Below are 20,301 nucleotides of genomic sequence, written 5' to 3' on the forward strand. Positions count from 1 at the left end.
ATAATTTATAAATTTATATAAGAAATACAAATAATAAAATTTACTTAAAAATATCAAAGGTATTTGGAAATCTTGTACGGTAATACAAAACAATGTACAAAGAATAGCAAGTTTCACTACCCAGATCAATAGAAAGCAGGTAACTTTTGATCAACGGGACTGTTTTAAAATTCCTTTTTTATTTCTCTATCTGGATGTGGAATAGATTGATTCTAATTCTTAAATATAATAGTCATCTAAAAATAGTTTATTTCTTGTAAATAAATTTATAACAAAAATATTAATAATATAAATTTAATGAAAAATGGCTAACAGGACAATAAGCAAAAAATTAAATTATTACATTAAAACAAAAGGCGAAATTATGAATAACAGTGGAATAACATTCATGATTTAATTTAAACCAGACATGGTCACAAAACTCTTGAATGAAGTAGAAATAATACATTCAGAAATAATACATAATTTTGTATACATTCTTAATACAAAAAATAATTTCAAATAGAACACTTGCACCTTCCTTTTAATCAAGGTGCTCTTATTTAAATAAATATAAAAATATATGCTGTAATATTTAGCTGGTCACACATCTTGGGAGTTTCCTAAGCAGAAAAAATCCTGGACCAATAAATATACAAATCTAGTTGAAAAGTAATAGTTCATGGAGTTGCACTATAATGAAAGAACATTATATTCCCTATAAATTTTTGTATTATATTTTTTCTTTCTCAGAGCTTCTATGCTACAACTCATCAAAACAGTAATCTAGTATCTTGCGAAAGGTCGTGCTTGCACGAAGCAATGCATTCAATATTGCTGAACCAGACTTAGCAACAATTCAGCAGCAACATGAATGTTCCAAAATACTTTCATTAAAAGCAAAAATATCTCGAAAATCAAAGAACTGCATATTATATATATTAGTTACCTAGACTTATAAATCTGAATCTATTTAAGTATCTCCAATATTTTGTAGGAAGACTACAGCTCTGTGTCATTCACTAAAATTTCAGGATCTTTAAAAAGCCAATCTACAGCAATATAAGAATCTGACTGAAAAAATAATTTCTCTTTTGCAAAGCTGTCTACAATATTTCAGACCCATTTCTAATTGCAAAGCCATTATTATACCATTAAATTTTAGCCATTAAAATTATAAAACAAAATTCTTTGAAATGAAATGCAATTGGCAGTTTTATTTTGTATAACATATTATTATATAAACTGAAGGAACTGAAAGAGTATATGTTATAATAAAAAAAATTAAATAATTAACATATATGAAGAATTTAGAATTTGAATATATATATTTACTGAACATGAATTTAAGTAACCTTAAAACCTTACGTTTATCTTTAAGTTTATAATTTAATTTGTGAATCTAAGTATATAAATCAAGGCAGAGAAGAACTACAATGTGGATGTAGTATTTCATATCCCCTGGCATTAATTATTAACCTTCTGATTACGGACTTTAACCACAAATTCGGACATACGTCCTATTAGTCGTCGAAGGTTATTACGTCCTATTAGTAGTCGAAGGTTTAAGTTACAAGTATCTGCAAAGTTTAAATAAAATTCAGAGAATTCGAGAAATAGCTTTTTTAATAGCAGGGAATTTGAAATTGTAACTAATAGCTTTCTTCAGATTTCATTCTTGAAATCAAAATCAAAGTAAAATTATGTAATAAATAATTATTTGAAAGACTAATACTCGTTTTTTTTTTTTTTGTCATCTAAACATTTGAAATATTCAAAACTCATTATCTGATTTTAAATAAATAAATTTCATGTCTTTATATTATTAATTTAAATGAACCCGTTGTATTATAGTTTCTTGAAGCTAGGTTGTTTACATGTTAACTTTGAAGAAATAAAAAGTCAAGAACTATTTAAATGACCAATGAAAAATTTTAAGGGGAAAATGCATTTAAACCTTACTTTTCTGATTTCAAGTCTCGGTGGATAATTTTATGGGTATGTAGATAATTCATTCCACCTGCAACTTGTTTTGACCATTCCATAACTTTCTTAGGTGGAATCTCTGTCCCCTGGCGGAGTAAATTATGCAATGTTCCAGATGGGCAATACTCCATTATTATACAGAAACAAGGTGGTTGCACACAAACGCCCCTAGAAGAAAATAAAAGGTGATTAATCTTAAAAGGTTCACAGAAGAATCTTCTTCATTTATTATATTTAAAGAAAATATTTTAAAGATATATAACCACTGAATTAGAACAATTTTCAAATTTTTAGTAGAACACTTATATTAAAATTTTATTCAATCTGACTTACTTACACTAACTGGTGAATCTGAATTTAGACTGATTCGAACAAATATCGGAGAAAAGTTGGATAGTTTTATCTTTCATTCTGAAAGATTAGTTAAATGTGAAATTAGCCTTAGAGCTAACATATAAAGAGAAAAAAATTCAGACACAGTGCACTGTTTATTTTTTTAACAGAACTAGTATTCTGATGGTAAACACCCTACTTGAACATCAAACCCTTTGCACTTAAGGACTTTTTCTCTCGAATTGCTACAACAAAGTAAGTGATGATTGAGAATTACCTCTTATGTACAAACGGTTAAGTCTGAATTTGAATTATGTTAAACTTGCTCTTGATTAAGTTTTAAAATGTAATGTAAATAAGTACTATAGCTAACAGAAAAAACTGTAGAAAAAAATGTATTGGCACAGCATTTGGTCAAGAAGTGGAAAAGAGAGGTCAACTTTACTATAGATAATGTAATAAAATAATTACTACTGAGCAAGAAAATAATCTTCCATAAGAAAACTAGAAAGAACTTCATGTCTCTAAATAAATTTGTAATCAATAATTTTTTTAAAACTGAATTTTTTAAAATTGTAATTGAGTAAGACTGTGCTTTAAAATATATTACTGTGGCAATATTTTTTTCAAAACAGAATTTAAACCGTTTAGTATTAAAATTTTACTGAATCTTGGTTGACTTACAACAACTTGCACAAGCTTCAAGCAATTTCTAATTTTTTAAAGCTACTGATTAAAATAAAGTTTAAATAACCACTGTCCCTTTTATATAATTATTATTATTATGAAGCGTACAAATAATTATACATGAAACTTAACAATAATATTATAAAATTTTCCCAATATATTGTGGAACAAAACCTTACAGCAGAAACAGCTATACAATAACTACTTGCAAAATTAATTTCTTAATTAATATTACCTTATTGTAATAAAAATACTAAAAATTCATTAAAAAATCATTAAGAACACTCATTAATAAAGATATTACAACACATCCAAAACAAACAAAAAGTGACGGTAAAAAATCAATATAATAATTTCTAAAAGTCATTAACAAACATCTGTATTGCTCTGATACAAAAACATATCAATATGCACACAATATCTGGAAAAATTATGAAAATCAAATATCTCAAGATTCATAAAATATCAGTTTATGATAGAGAAGAGTAAATAAGAAAACATATTAAAAATTCTTTAGCCTTTAAATGCACAGCGATGTAGATCTGCATTGTATACTTAAAACCTCATACCACTTTTTTGTAGCAACCCTTGCATAGTTTTTTTTTTATTTTTATTTTAGCAAAAATAAGTTATAATTTCCGAACGCAATTAGAATTGCTGATAGTTTATTTCTTTATCTGTGACAATTTTCATTGTTGGCGCGTTATCTGAGTGCAACTTCATTTCGGCTGGTGTTACGAAATATGATATATGATTCATATAAAAAGTAATAAAAACATACAGGGAAAATTGTTTTCGGATAGGAACAAGGTAAGAGTAACGAATAATGTATACATTTTTGCATATATTGATAAATTTAAGCAAGAACAATGCAGCATTTTTATGTGAGATAAAAACACATCAATACGCAAAATCAGTTCTATATAAGTTCACTAAACTTACAAGGTCAATTCATCATTTGCCGACTATGGATGTACGAAAAGACGGCGTTGGTCATTGACCCATATTTTCAAATTGAGGTGTAAAATTCCACTTTGTTTGTATATAGCAAATGCAATGGTCCTTTATGTTTAAATGATAAAAATAACTGTTTCATGAATTTTCATGTTTTGTAATGTAATGAGAGGTATTATTTATATTTGAAATATTATATTATTGTACGCAGTAAATTTGAAAAATTGAAGGGGGGTGATTGTTCATAATGATGTACAAACACATCGTTTTTTTTTTTTTTTGAAAATTAAAATAAAAAAAATCTTGTATGTATGTGTTTTGTATGTTTCCCATTAACTACACCTATTTCCCGGTTCATTTCAGATTTTATAAATTAAAAATAAAAATTCATGCATTTAAGGGTTAAAGATTTGATTTACTGATGAACAGCAATATTTAAAATAATGAACAGCAACAGTTATACATATAGATAAAATCAGTGGACCAATTATTTTTGCAAATCTGTACAGAGTAATATTCTGAAATTTATAGAGGATGGCAACCTTTTATTTTCTAATTAAACATCAAACACGGTAAACACAACAGTTGCCCAAAGCAAAATTCTTTAATCAACCTGTAGGAATATCATATTAACAACTTCTTTACATGTTGTTTTGTTAAACTTAAGAGAGAAAGGAGAGTAGTCAAATTTTATCTTAAAAAATAAGCACTTTTTCAGTATTTTAGAGGGGGGGGGGACAACTATGCAACATAATATTTCAAAATTATTGTAGAACTATGTGTTACAATAAAATAAACTAAGCTGGACAAGAAAGTATCTAATTTCATATAAATACTAACTATGACTAGCATTGATTGTGATTAAAATCTTTTCATGGATTCTTTTAATGCAGAAACTACTTTCGTATAAAATTTCATAATAATAAACTTGATAATAATAAAACTTGAAACATGATATTTCTTGCAAACAGGTGTTTTATTCAGAAAGCAAGGGAGAGAGAAAAAAAAAAAAAACTTCTACTAGGCTTGAATTTACAGAGACCTTTTCGTAGAAGTGAAAAAAACTAATAATCTCACATAAAAATTCATGATTTTATAAAGAATATAAGATACCTGGTTAGCATAACATTTATTTAAAATACAGAAACAATAGCTATGATCCAATTTTATTCCTTTGCCCCCTTTCCCCACATATACATATTTTACTTACTTGAAAGTAACTACATTGCAATGGGATAGTTTTTTAAGATGTTTAACATCTGTCTCAGATTTTTCTCGTACTTTCTTCACAGCAACAAGCTCTCCATTTAAACGTCCACAAAACACAGCTCCTTGAGCACCACTTCCTAAAAACTGCAGATCTTTGATGTCATCAAAAAGTATTTCCCAGTTGTCTACAAAGGAGACAAGAATTAATTTTTGAATAAAAGAATTAATAATAATTATTGATATCATCAATCTGAATGAATTTATTTAAACAATTTCATTTGTTTTCCATTTTACTATTAATTATGCTGCATTTAATATCCATTTACCTAGATTGCAGAATAAATTAAAAATTCTTTCAAAACGAATTCCAGTTAGTATCAAATTTTATGAGAAGTTAGCAGAATCAAATGAAAAGTCAGATTAATAAGCACAGACATAACAGTGCAATTATAAATAAGACAGTGGTCTAGAGAGAAATGAAAAAGTGAACATAAATTCACTAGCATCATTCACCACTCTCACATAGTCACTAATTAATTTTAATTTAATGTAATGCAGTCATCAATAAACAAAAATTTTGAAATTTTAAATCATTCTTTTCTCTTTTAATGTTATATCAGACCAGTTTTCATCATAGCAGTGCAACATAGAACACATGAGGGCACAGATTCATTTTTAAAAATATAAAAAAAACACAAATGTTTAAAAATTAAATCTTATATACATTCTTTTATTTCTTTGACACATACAAAAGAATTTTTTAAAAATTGCTGTGTTCATAATAAATAACACATAATAGAGCTTTGAAAACAGTTTAGTTTAACTATATTAGTATTCACTTTTGAAATAGTATAAGGGCAATTAATGAATAAATCTTATCCATCTGAACTGCGATCACGTATGAGGATGACAACAGAACTCACATCTGGATCTCCAAACTTTCGCACTATACCTGTGGGAGGACGTTTAATTTTTGACAACAGATGTTTTAATGTTCTCCAGGCCTATATCCATGATTGATCTTGGATGGAATCAGGTTTCAATCCTGGAATTCTTAAGAGCCAAAAATGAAACCTTACTATCAGACAACCCCAGTCCAGAATGAAAAGCAAAATAGAGAATGTGTGTAGAAACTCAGGTAATGATGGATGGCTAATACTGAGCAGAATCATACCCATAAACGAAAAAAAAATTATTTATAATTCAGAATTATTTCAGATGAAATATGAAGTAATTATGATTCCCCTTCATTATTAAGATTTTTCATATTCATGTCCTTTGGCAATTTGTGCTTCTTTTGAGACCTATAATCTTTGAAAATTGAATCCTTTACATAGAAATAACTGTTTTCAATATTATAAATATCTTTTCCTAAACTGTTCCAGAATATTTTTAATAAAGTTGATTTTTATAAAAGTTTTCCAATCTATTATTATGTTCTAAAATTACCATTCAGAATATTTGAATTTTATAATACATTTAATATAATTTATTACATTATTTCATTCCATTTTGACTATGATAAGATTTTTATCAATTTATTAAGTTTTTAACTTTACAGACAAAACAATTTTGAAAGAAAATGCTTGGAATTCAAATGTAGCAAAACATCTTTACAGAGTATCATTCAATATAGTGCACCAAAACAAAATATTATCAAATCTTGGTTCAAATTAGTATAAACAACTATTTTAGCGATATATTATAATATTATAGGTCTACTAGTAAACAAGACCATTTTTTAAAGTAACATTATGCTATAGCATCAAACACAATTAATAAAAAATATATATATATTTTAAAATTCTAATTTTCTAATAATTGAATAATATTTAATAATAATTTGAGCACTCTTAATACGATAGCACTTTTAGAATATCTATATTATATATATACTATATATACTATATATTATATATATACTATATAATATACAATTTACCCACTATCTTAAAATTACTTCCTAAACATTTTCATTATAATTTAAAAATACCGGGTGCGGCATAAATTCGTGCAAACTTCAAAAAATCATAATAAAAAACTAATTTTCGAAAAAAATTGCGGTTTGCGGGAATATGTTCAGAGAGCTTTTGGATTTTGTTATTTCAATTAAAAAAAGTGTATTTAGAAAATGACCGATAGATGGCGCTCACACGTCATACCGAAACGGTTTATGCAAATCAGGAAAACAGAGCACAGTAACATTATAGTACACTTTATTTTAAAGCAAAAGATCTCAACATGACCGCCACCACATGGTATTACGCAAGTGAGGCATGTAAGATGTCGGCATCGATGCCACCAACGACCAGTTGAATGGCATCTTTCAGTCCCATCAAAGTGGCAAGAGAGCTCCGGTAGACACGAGACTTTAGGTATCCCTTAACCAAAAGTCCGCTGGAGCAAGATCTGGCGGTCGTGAGGGCCACTCATTCTTACATCCTCGGCTTATTACTCTGTCCTCAATGAATGTGTCTAGGAGGAACGACTTAACGGAACTAGCAACGTGGGGCGGGGCACCATCCCGCATGAAGGTGACGGAAAATAATGCACGCCTTTGCAGCAAAGCAGGCATAAAGTGGTCACGCAAAAGCCTAAGATAGCATTCTGAAGTGAAGGAACAGGTTTTCCAACCGGATACAGGACAACGCTTTTCAAAAAAGAAAGGGCATAGAATGAAGGACGCAGTCAAACCGCACGAAACAGTCACATGCGGAGAATGTAGTGGTTTGGTCGTGTCCGCACGAGGGTTTGATGTCGCCCAGATACGACTGTTTTGCGTATTGACGTCACCATGCAATGAAAAGTGGGATTCATCTGTCCACATGATGTTCAGTAACCATTCTGGGTCACGTTCCATTTGTGCGAGCACCCATGTTGCAAAGGCTTGTCTTTTCTCGCTATCTGCTGGCAACAACTGGTGTAATGCCTCTATCTTGTACGGATGCAGTTTCAAGATTTCGTACAGAATGCGTCGGATCGACCTTTCCGGAATTCCTGTTACTTTACCTGCTTCACGTGCACTGCAACTCCCCGTTGAAGTCTCGGCTACCACATTTCTCATGACTCTTTGGATAACAGGGACGCGGTCAGCGCTGACGGATGGTCTGCCAGTTCGTGGACGATCCTCTAATCTTTCCGTTTCCTCAAAACGGTGAACTGAATTCAATATCCCATTCAATGAAATTGGGTTTTTCTTCGCCTTAATTCTTTTCATCGTCCGTAACTGTTGCAATGTTTTAGTCGCGGATTCACCATTCTTATAGAACAGTTTAACCACTAATGCTCAATCAGGTAGCGATAGCATGCTACTGGCGTCGAATGACAGATCCATTTCCAGTCTTGTGTTTTATAGCTTTGCTGATTTGCATAAACCGTCTCGGTATGACGTGTGAGCGCCATCTATCGGCCATTTTTAAATACATTTTTTAATGGAAATAACAAAATCCAAAGGCTCTCTGAACATATTCCCGCAAACCGCAATTTTTTTAGAGCATTAATTTTTTTATTATGATTTTTTGAAGTTTGCTCGAATTTATGCTGCACCCGGTACACTTTAACTTAGGTACTTTTGGGTTGCATAAGCATCAGGCTTCCAATCCAAAATAAGTTTTTATCACTTTAGTCTTAATTCATATCCTTAAGTGAAGGAAAAATAACTGTAAGTAAGATACAAATTAAATTACCCAATACAAAAGCATCTATCTTAAAGGAAAATGCAATGCATACGTTAATAGCAAACTAAAACTGAAATCATACAATAGGCAATTGGCACAGGTGTCTAGACTTTTATTATAACAGGAAGTCTCTCCATTTAGAAAGTGAAATTATGGAATTACCAAATCAGCAGCTTAAATGCAGGTCTCAATATAGGAAGACTCAATTGGGAGGTCTCAATATATATAATGAAAATCTATTTAAGACAGTCAAATTTATTTTTGAGAGACACTGATAAACTGAATTCATTACATATATTTCCTTTACATTCAATTGGAATTCAATTACATTTTACATTACTTCGATTTTGCTGCAAATCTAATATATAAAAACCTCATGTCACGGTGTTTATGTTCATACTCCTCCGAAACGGCTTGGCCGATTTTTTATGAAATTTTTTATGTGTATTTGGTAAGTATGAGAATAGGTCGTAATTTATATTTTATAACGCTATGTAATTAGGGCGTTCATATCCCATCATTCCACGTTCAACGTACGCTGATGAGATCAACGCTTGCTGTAAATCATCGCCACTGTGGCGTAATGTTGAAAAAGTCCAGCTAAAAATAAACATGCGCGTCCAAATGCTATCTGCTGACACATTCTCGGACCAATCGTTAGATATCGGCGATGGAAAAGTTGCTGTCTATAAAAATACTGGATGCATAAAATTTCCCACTAATTTCTGCACTATCGTTGATTCGCATAATGCTCTTATTGGCCGCATATTTCCCAATGTACACACACAATACATAAATCATGAGTGGCTGGCAGAAAGAGCCATTTTGGCAGCAAAAAATGTGGACGTCGACGATTTAAACTTCAAGACACAGCAGTCTTTGCCAAGTGACTTGGTATCATACAGTTTGTTATGCTAACGAACATGTAAATTATCCAACAGAGTTTTTGAACTCACTGGATTTGCCAGGCATGTCACCACACCTTCTACGACTGAAAGTTGGATCTCCGGTTATTTTACTTCGGAATTTGAACCCACCACGGCTGTGCAATGGCACGCGATTGATCATTAAAAAATTGAAGAAAAACGTTATCGAAGCCAGCATTTTGAATGGCAAATTCCGAGCCGAAAATGTTTTGCTGCCACGAATTCCAATGATTCTCACAGACGTGCCAATTGAATTCAAACGCGTACAATTTCCTAACAGATTGGCATTCGCAATGACGATCAATAAGTCGCAAAGCCAAACGATGTCTGTTTGCGGTTTAGATTTGGGCACATCATGTTTTTCACACGGACAATTATACGTGGCATGTTCTCGCGTGAGCGAACCATCGAGCTTATTTAAATTGGCTAAAGACGGACTGACAAAAAATATCGTACACTCAATTGCTCTTCGAAATGAATATTGATTTTCTTTATTTCATTTTTATACTTTAGGATAAAAAATATATTACTTTTTCCACTTTATATTTAACTTTTAAGAGATCAAATACTGTATATGTTCGTTACGTTAATGAAATACATTGTATTGAGAAAATGAATGGTTTTGTTTTTATCGGTAACCATCGTCTACAGCGCTCCATTCCTCTTTCTGTCACAGATCCCATCCCCACACACTTACAATACATTCGTTATTTTTTAATTAACAACCAAAATATTCACTAGAAATAATTTATATGGCAGAACAAAGTTTGCCGTGTCAGCTAGTAATTATATAGTTTCTGCATTATTTTCCTTATAAAATTATACACCCAGTAACAAGAATATTCATTCTATTAAATTTATAAGTAATATGTTTACACTTACCTTCTTTTAACTCATGCACTGATGATTTGCCCAACACAGTCCAAACAGGTTTCAAACAACGGAGTAAACCATCAAACCATCTATTTGATCTTTGTCCAGTATCAGTATAGTTCAGATCAGCATCCTTACTTTGAGATAATGGAGCATTCTTCTTATAAGTTGAACAAATCATGTTAGAAGATCCATAAACTATTGCAGAATTTAAAGGAAGTGTCCTTGAACGTCCTTGCGCTTCTACAATACTATTGTTTTGTTCAGCAACATTTGACAGATGTAACAAGCTATATATTAAGTAGAAATAATGATATAGTGATATAAATTATTAAATGAAACTTCAGAAATTTCAAGTAAATTATTATTTAAAAAATGCTTATTAAGTTATATGCCTTAAAAAATTTTGATAAAGAAATTTTTTTCAATAGTTTTTGCTTCAAACTTAACTACTTGTAAATCTATTGCTACTGTAAATTCCTGTTTTGAAAGCATGAAATTTATTCAGTTTTATTACAATATCTTCAATAAAAGATACTTTTGAATATAAAATAACAGAATTCTTCACAACAGGAATTGAAAAGTCCTTTATGTGATAAAAAAATGTAAGAGAGAAAGGTAAAGACTGAATTAATGATTTATTTTATGCATCAAATAAATCTCTTTCTGTTAAAAGTTGTCTAAATTAATATGGCATAATTTTCCCTTTGATTTAATAAAATGGGTTTTTGTTCATTCTGCTGTAAATAATAATTCTATCTCCAATATATAGGGATACCAAGAACTAGCAATACATGAAACAAAGTTTTTATTAAAATTTCCCATGCACATATTTCAACAACATTTCACTATTTGTTGAATAGTAATGATGGTTTAGCCATTTATAGTCAATTAATGGGTATTCGGTCATCAATTAATATCAAAACAACAGCCTCTCACTTTCTTAACATCATTACCCCCCCCCCAAAAAAGAAAGAAATACAAATATATTTTCTACAGAAGAAACTGAAACTTCATGGTTTCCCTAAATTATTTATTTGAAAGTGGAGAAAATACAAAACTATATATATATATATATATATATATATATATAGATATATATATATATAGATAGATAGATAGATAGATAGAGATAGATAGATAGATAGAGATAGATAGATAGATAGAGATAGATAGATAGATAGATAGAGATAGATAGATAGAGATAGAGATAGATAGATAGATAGATAGAGATAGAGAGATAGAGAGAGAGAGAGAGAGAGAGAGAGAGAGAGAGAGAGAGAGAGAGAGAGAGAGAGAGAGAGAGAGAGAGAAGAATTGTTCGGAATCCTAAAAAGAAACTATAGAACACACATATTTAGGTCATTTTCAAAATTCGGTGCCATTTGTTGTCCATGTGAAAGATTTAAGAGATTTAAAGATTTTTCTTAATTTAATTTCTTAATTTAATCTCCATTTAAAAGATTTTTCTTTTTACCATGCTTTTTAGCAGGCAATTTCCAGTGGAGAAACAATAAAATTAAAATAATTCATCTGATTTTTTATTTTTTTTTTCTAATAAAGAAGTTGAGAGGAAACAAAAATTCAGCTGTCCAAATCATAAAACTCAAAATGTTTTTTGCTGCATTACTTTCCAAAAATTAAAATTTTTATTCTGACATATTTTTTTATTGTGAAATATACTTTTAATTATGTTATAAAGAAGGTTTTAATAACCTTTTAAGAAGAATAGATGATTTTTACCAATTAAATACAGCTGTCCAGACATTAAGTCATGTCTGTTACCATACAATATTTTCAACATTTTAAGCAACAAGATTGAAATTTTGAAATGACAACACTTGTATACCAGTGAAACATGTTCTAATAAAGAAATGCAAGCAGCCATCTTGAATGTTTGATGTTTGATTGAAGAAGCTGAAGCCTTTTTGTGTTAAGTATTTTTATTGTATGTCATGTCTGTTACCTTAATATTTTGTATAAAATATATTTATTTATTAATTTATTCAACTGATTAATTTAGATTTTTAGGTTTTTAATTTTAATTAAAATTTATTTTCATGTTTTTATGGAATTATTTAGTTTCCTTAATTTTTGTACTTTGAAATGTCATGTCTGTTACTCTATATAGTAACAGATATGACAATCTTGGTAACAGACTTGACATGTTTCAAGATTTGAAATATGGTTCAATTTTTGGGTTTGTTTTGTTTAAATTTTAGTTGATATTTTAGGAAGAATTTTTTAAGGGGGGGGGGTAGGGAATAAATGTAAGTTCTTACTTTTTAAAAGCGCAAGTTTGTTTTTTATTTTTTCTCTTATCTTCTTTGTTTTTTATTATCACATTGTATTTACTGAATTGATTAATGTTTCCAATGTTATCAAATCATTTGCTTTATTAAACTTTATTTCTGAAAATTACGTGTGCAAACATGCTACAGAAGTGCAGGCATTTCATTTCGGAGGATCGAGAAAGCAGGCGACTCTGCATACTGGCGTTTTATATCTAAGAAACCAGCATGAACCAATTTCGTTCTGCACAATTTCCGAATGTTACGACCATGGTCCTGCAGCAATTTGGGCTCACCTTCAGCCAATATTCCACGAGCTTAAGAGAATTTCCCCCGAAGTTGAAATTATCCACTTTTTTCTGATGGCCCTACCACGCAACATCGGCAGAAGAAAAATTTCTTCCTTTTGAATGAGTATATAGCAAATAATGGTTATAAGTATGGATCATGGTCTTTTTTTGAGGCTGGTCAAGGCAAGGGTGCTGCTGATGGAATAGAGGTAGCCATTAAGAGAGCTGCTGACAAAATAGTTGCACAGGGGACAGATATACCCGATGCAAAAACTCTGTTTAATGTTTTAATAAATAAAACAAACATTCAGCTTCATTATATCTGTGAAACAGATGTAGAAATGTTTAAAAAAATAATTCCATCTGATATTCCGGTTTTAAAAGGAACGATGAGCGTACATCAAATTTTTTCTTTTGGGAATGACTCAATGTTTTTTAGGGATTTAAGCTGTTTCTGCAGACAGAAAAATGTCTGTGACTGTTTTACAGTTAATGTATTTGCATTAAAAGAAAATGAACAAGAAAGCACAGCCATGACAATAAATAACGCAGAAAATAATTGTAAATATTTTTCTTCTCCTTTATCCAACAATTTTCAACAAGATATTCAAGAAGGAAGCTTCGTACTTGTAAAATTGGAGGGTAAACGATCGATAAAATATTTCGTTTCAGAAATAATCGACATCCAGGACAACAATTTTACAGTTAAGTATTTAAAAAAAGTCAGGAATCATGCAAAGTTCTTTTGAGAGGATGATAAAGAATATAATATTGAAGCGGAGGATATTGTAATGAAACTTCCAAATCCAAATCTAACTGGATGCTCTTTTCGCCAATTATAATATTTGATGTGGATCTCTCCAAATATGATGTTGAATAAATAGCATTGTAACTCAAGAAAATACTAAAAAATAAAATGTGTACACATGTTCCAATTCTGTATCTGTGAATTTCAAATAATATATACATATTTTTTTTTTAAATTTTATAGTAAAAAGTTATGCACTAAAAGAGAAACACATTTTAGCTTAATTCTATCTTTCAAGCTTTACATCAAAATTTGGCTCCTGAATTTATGTCATGTCTGTTACTCAGTGTCACGTCTGTTACTTTGTGTCATGTCTGTTACCATTTCAAAATTTTCCTTAAAAAGTTTAAATTGACATAATATTGCTACAATTAGAGTTACATATTAATTGACTCTGCCTAGGATATATAAGAATGACAGACATTTTGCATTAATTGTTTTTTATAGTATTTTATATTAAAAAAATCCTTGTAAGAATTCTATATTAGTAACAGACATGACAAACGAAAGTATAAAAATACCATAAGAAATATTTTTTTATTCGAAAGTCTTTATTATATGGGTAAAATGACTCTATACTTATATTAAATATAGCTTTACATTATTGTACACTGAACTTAAATACTAAAATTACAAGAAAAATGTACGGTAACAGACATGACAATTTTCATCATATCTGACCAAAAAAACATCAATTAAAAATATATAAAAGAAAAAAAATGTATCAAAAATATTCAAGTAATATACAGAAATAATGTCTGTTTAATAATATTAAAAAAATTTACTAATTAAAAATTTTTTTATTTTTGTCTTTTCAATTTCCAAATGGCACCGAATTTTGAAAATGACCCATTCATTTAATAAGTGAAGAAAAATCTTATAATGAAAAAATTATTACCTTCCACCGAAAACTGATTTTTTATTTATGTTATATGCACTTAAATATCTTTGATCTGTTTCACTAACAGTCAAACTTTGGAGAAATTTTGCACTTCGCAAATCTGAGATACTGCATGATGTCCGCATTGTGGGGAGAGGAATTTAGCTCACCTATAAGTAAAAAGGCAAAAAGAAAACAATATTTAAAAAATGCTGATAACAGATAAAAAATTTTGGAACATGAAGCTATAAAAATACATATATTAAATAATTATATTAAAATACACAGCGTTGCAAAATGATAAATAACTAAGTTAAAAGGACTTCAGCAATATTATATAAGAAAAAGGATTTAAAAAATCTTAGTCTCCATAAAAATATATTTTAAGAAAGCATAATACAAAATAAATGCAATAAATATCACTACACTACAAAATATTAAAAGTAAATTCAAATCATAAAAAAAACAAATATAAAATAAAATTAATTTAACCCTTACACTACTGACAAGGCCCAACAGGCCGTGCAAATTTTATTCTAGATAGCCTTTTTTATGTTTAAACGAAAGGTGCAAGATGTAAAAAGGGACAGGGTGGCCAGCACTTCTGCTGTTTGATTTTCCCTGCTATTTCCAGGTTTTTAAAGAGATTTCCTTGATTTTTTGCGATGTTTCTGATATCCATAAAATACTGCTGCTTTCGTTCCATTTCTTTATTTATTGTACAATATGATTTTAAATGTATGCGGAAAATTGTTTTACTCTTGACTAGGGATTGCAATACCGGTATTTTGAGCCATTTGTACAATTTTGTAATACCGGTATTCACAAGTTTAAATACCGTGTTTTCGGTATTTACTAGAAATTTTTAAAATTGTCTCCACTATATGTTCAGGGATCGCCAACATAGCAAAATAGTATACGTTTTTGTTTTTATGTCTCCCTAATGGGCGAAATTAATTAGCTAATTAAAGGCTGAATTAATTGCTTAAATCTAAATTAGCGAAACATGGATTATCCCTGAAAGAAGATATTGTATCCATAACGACTGATGGAGCAACAGTTATGAAAAAAGTTGGAAAGTTGATTGGTGCAGGAATTCAATCAGCAATTGTGCAGGAATTCAATTAGGAATAATAGATGTATTATACCAACAAAAATAAAGAACAGAAGAATCCAAATACTGTCGATATAGAAACATCGGATTCCAACTTTGAAGAGACTAAACGTGTGAGTGATATTGAAAATGAAGATAATGACAATATAATTGATGAAGAAGATATTGCTAATGAGGATGAAATATTAACCCATCAAGAATTGTTTTCTATTATTTAAAAAGTTCGAAAAATTGTTAAGATATTTAAACGTTCGCCTATAAAAATGACATATTATTAAAATATATACTAACTGAAAATAAAACAGAATATATCTTAATATTAGATTCTAAAACACGTTGGAACAGTTTACTCCTAATGATGGAACGATTTTTGAAACTGAGAAATTCAATCCAAAAAGCAATAATCGACTTAAACCTGTAAATTAATTTTTCAGATAGTGAATTCGACTTAATATCCAGAACTGTATTAGCTCTACTTCCAATAAAACTGACTATTGAGGCATTATGTCGGAGATATTCTAATTTATTAACAGTTAATGCAACAATAAATTTCATGTTGTAGTCACTGAAAGAACAGCACACATCACTATCTGAAGAATTATATATTAAATTGAAAAATCGCACAGAAGAAAGGCATACCGAAATAAAAAAAAATGTCTTATGGTATTTACATAATTATAATGATTTTAAAAATGAAAACGAAAAAGAAGAAAAGAAAATAACCAATTCAAATTTGATTAAGTTTATAGTAAATTTTCTTAAAATTTTTTACCCGCAAACCTATTCACATTCAGAAGAATTCGGTTGAGTTATTGAAGATTATGATGACACTAATGTCGATAGTGAAAAGGAATTGTCTCTTGAACAAAATTTAGAATTAGCGATAAATAAAAAAAATTCAACGAACCAAAATACAATACAGAAATCAGCTATATCCAAAACCATCCGACGAGAAATCGATTTATTTGAAGATGAGGAATTTAGAGGTAAATACTTGGAAAAAGTATATCGCGCTTTGCTACCAGTACCACCAACTAGTGTAGATGCTGAAAGAGCGTTTTCGACAGCTGGTAATTTTTGCACAAAATTATTTTTCAGGCTTAATGACAGTACTATTGATGCATTATGTTTTTTAAGATCGCATTTCAAAAATTTGTAATAGTACCATAGACTGAATAGTGATATTCACACTTTTTTGTGATTCAAATAAATAAGATGTTCCTTTACTTTTTTGTGATTCTTTATATACTGTTATAATTTATAAGTTACAAATTATTTTTTCTGATACTTACATTCTCTAATAAAACTGGCAAATAAAACAAAGAAACACCTGTGTTTTCTTTCTTTTTCTAAAATTTCTAATACCGGTATTAAAACCGGTATCCCGGTATTAAGATCTAAAAAATACCGAATACCGGTATTGAAATTTTTGTCCGGTATTGCAATCCCTACTCTTAACTAAAATCAATGTAAAAAAAATTCAACGCTGAGAAAACAAAGAAAAAAAAACCACGTCATTTTCAATTACTGAATTACAGATGAATTTCAATTATGTAAAACATCTTTTTTTCTTCCCTTTCTTTTTTTTTCAAATATATTAACCAATACTAGAAGATGCATGCTCATCTACACGAACTTCTAGTCAATCAATCATTTCTCAGAACTATTTGTTCAGATTTACTCATGAAAAATGCAGTTAAAAAAAAAACGTGCAAAGGCATAGTGCCTAAGATTGAAATGATTTGTTTCCTTTCATTGGGTTCTTCCCTATCCATACTGTTCACCAACCACACGTATTAGTACTGAACAATAATTCTACGAGCAGAAAAAATTCATTATATATATATATATATATATATATATATAGGTGCAAGATAAAAAAAAAAAATAGCACGAACGAATTCTGTAAATTTTTGAGGCATTCGATTTCATATACATCAAAACGCATTAAAAAAATGCTGCCCTTCCCTTTAAAAAGTTTTTTTGAGAAAATTAAAAAAGAAGTGTACCTAAAGTGTACTAAACAAATTTATTTTTTTGTGTTTAATATTATTTTAAAATTATAGAGCATTTTGTTGAATGTATAAGGAATTTTAAGCAAACACAAAATAAAAATTAATTTAATTTAAAAAAAAAAGACTGGAAGAAAATATCAATAACGCGCATCCCATGTCGTCCATGAAAAGAATTTAGTAACAGATCCGTATTCATAATCTTTAAAAATAAGTAAAAATGTTTCAAGAATATATTAATATATTCTAATTAATTAGCAATGACGTCCGTTCCTTCCTAATATGTGTGTGTGTGTGTGTAATTATATTTAATCTAATTTGAATCTTAATTTCCTAGTTTTTTTAATCTTAATTTAACCAATATTAACTTCATTCTAAAATGTTCTTTTATTTCTTGATCCGATTCTACCTTCTTTATTTAATTAATGCTGCACGAGCTCTGTAAAAATGTTTTAATCAGTATTTTCACACGCTCCAAGTGAAGGGATAAAAATTTGTCAAGCTAAGCAAATTCTTTTAAAAGATACCTATATTTCCCTTTCCTAATACTGCACGTTTCAAAGAATCCCTAACAGAATCTCATTGTATAAAATCACTGAGGAACAATATTTCGCTCTCTTGTTCTTCGCTTGTGACGTGGATTGAGGTATCTCGTCGCTTTTTTCTTGTACATAAATTATGCCCCCCCCCCCGGGATGGTATAATCGGAAGTTTTAAAAATTCAAAAGTGTCTTCTCTCTTCGGCCACGAAACTGCTTAAAAATATGTGTTTTACAATACGTGCGTGTGTGTTAGTTTGATTTAACTCCTAATTAATTTTCTTGTTTCTATCTTAAATTAGTTCAAGTTCATTCTAAACTGTTCATTTGTTCCCTGCCCCTAGTCCCACTTTCTTGTTTAATTATTTTTAACATGCACATATGAAAATTCCTGACTCCGTTGTTTCCGACGCCTTGAACGAGGGGATAAAAATCGTTAACACCTACGAATATTTTTCGGGGATGTCAAGGATGCCCTTGCCGGGGTCAAAACATGTCAAATTCCTTCGAAATCTTGTAATAAATCCACTGCAGTGAGGAATTCTGTCGCTTTCGCTCTTGTCTTCTGGTGCGAACGTATGCGTCGCGCCTTTGATTCTGCGTAGAAATTCCGCCTGCCGTGGAAAAATAAATTGAAGTCCATCCAAAAAGTAACCTTCTTTCGGCCATGTAACAGATTTTTTATATATATATGTAATGATATTTTAAATTCTAATTTGAATTTAATTAATTTCCAAGATTATTATTTGCAGGTACTTTACTGCGCAAAACAATAGAATTTCTAAAATATTGGAAATAAATATTTAATTAAATTTTGAACATTTCGATCTAATGAAATGGCCACAAGAAGATTTCAGTTACAAATAAATAAAATAAAATCGCTGTAACCTTTCATAATTTAATAATATCTTAGCCATTTGTTTTGTATGGTTTTACGCTCATTATATAACACTCTATGGAAATTATATAAAAAATAAAGTCTACAAAAGAGGATCCGCAAGTAAAGCAGATGTGATAAACCGTATTATTATGACTAGTAATCTATTATACCAACAATGTTGCGTAATGGTCAAAAAGAATTTGTTTATCGGGTACATTTCAGAACGACGTTCTTTCCAGAAAATATTCAGGTGTTGTCCTCGTCATTTGACCACGGTTCAAAATTGCGAGGTCGATCCCAAAAATAGCCCTATTGTTGCTTTAAAAATGGGACGTTAATATAAATAAACTAAACTTCCAGAAAAAATTAGGGTAAACTGATCTTATTTCAAGTTTATAAAATTATTCATCATAATCTGTTTTAAACAATATTTCATTTTGGAGAAATGATTTAATTCTTTTCATTATGCTGTGTAATGTACAAGGTAGTTTTTTTTTTTTTTTTTTTTTTTTGCATAAGTTAAATTTCTATTTTATGCTTTTCTATTGAGTATTTAAATCAATAAAAAAATTACAATGGCATTTTTAATTTCGCCCAAATATCCTATTTTCTTCAAAAGTTGATAATTGATCCCTGAAATACATTTGTACATGGTACCATTTATATTTAACAAATATTACTCCATGAGTTTTAGTTATAAAACAATGATTTTTTTTAAATTTTATACCTCAGTTTTAAATTGTTTTTTTAAAACAAAATATTACTAAAAAGACTGGAGGATTGTATAAAATTCTGCAATCTTTTCAGCAATATATTTATTGATTCGAAAAACATAAAATTAACATTATTTACTTCAATTAAAT

The 20,301-nt window shown here is 29.4% G+C and overlaps 1 protein-coding gene across 1 annotated transcript in view; it reads right to left on the reverse strand.

The window, feature by feature from the left end:
• Window positions 1-20,301, reverse strand: part of LOC129959828 (mitogen-activated protein kinase kinase kinase 13-like) — a 57,529-nt gene that overhangs the window by 14,618 nt on the left and 22,610 nt on the right. The window contains exons 2-5 of the mRNA XM_056072720.1: window positions 14,912-15,063; window positions 10,634-10,914; window positions 5,150-5,333; window positions 1,942-2,133 (exon numbers count right to left, since the gene is read on the reverse strand). Of these exons, the coding sequence (XP_055928695.1) occupies window positions 1,942-2,133; window positions 5,150-5,333; window positions 10,634-10,914; window positions 14,912-15,039 (785 nt within the window). The 5' untranslated portion in view covers window positions 15,040-15,063. The remainder of the gene's footprint in view (window positions 1-1,941; window positions 2,134-5,149; window positions 5,334-10,633; window positions 10,915-14,911; window positions 15,064-20,301) is intronic.

The sequence above is a fragment of the Argiope bruennichi genome, chromosome X2, assembly GCF_947563725.1.
Source record: "Argiope bruennichi chromosome X2, qqArgBrue1.1, whole genome shotgun sequence".
Lineage (NCBI taxonomy): Eukaryota > Metazoa > Arthropoda > Arachnida > Araneae > Araneidae > Argiope > Argiope bruennichi.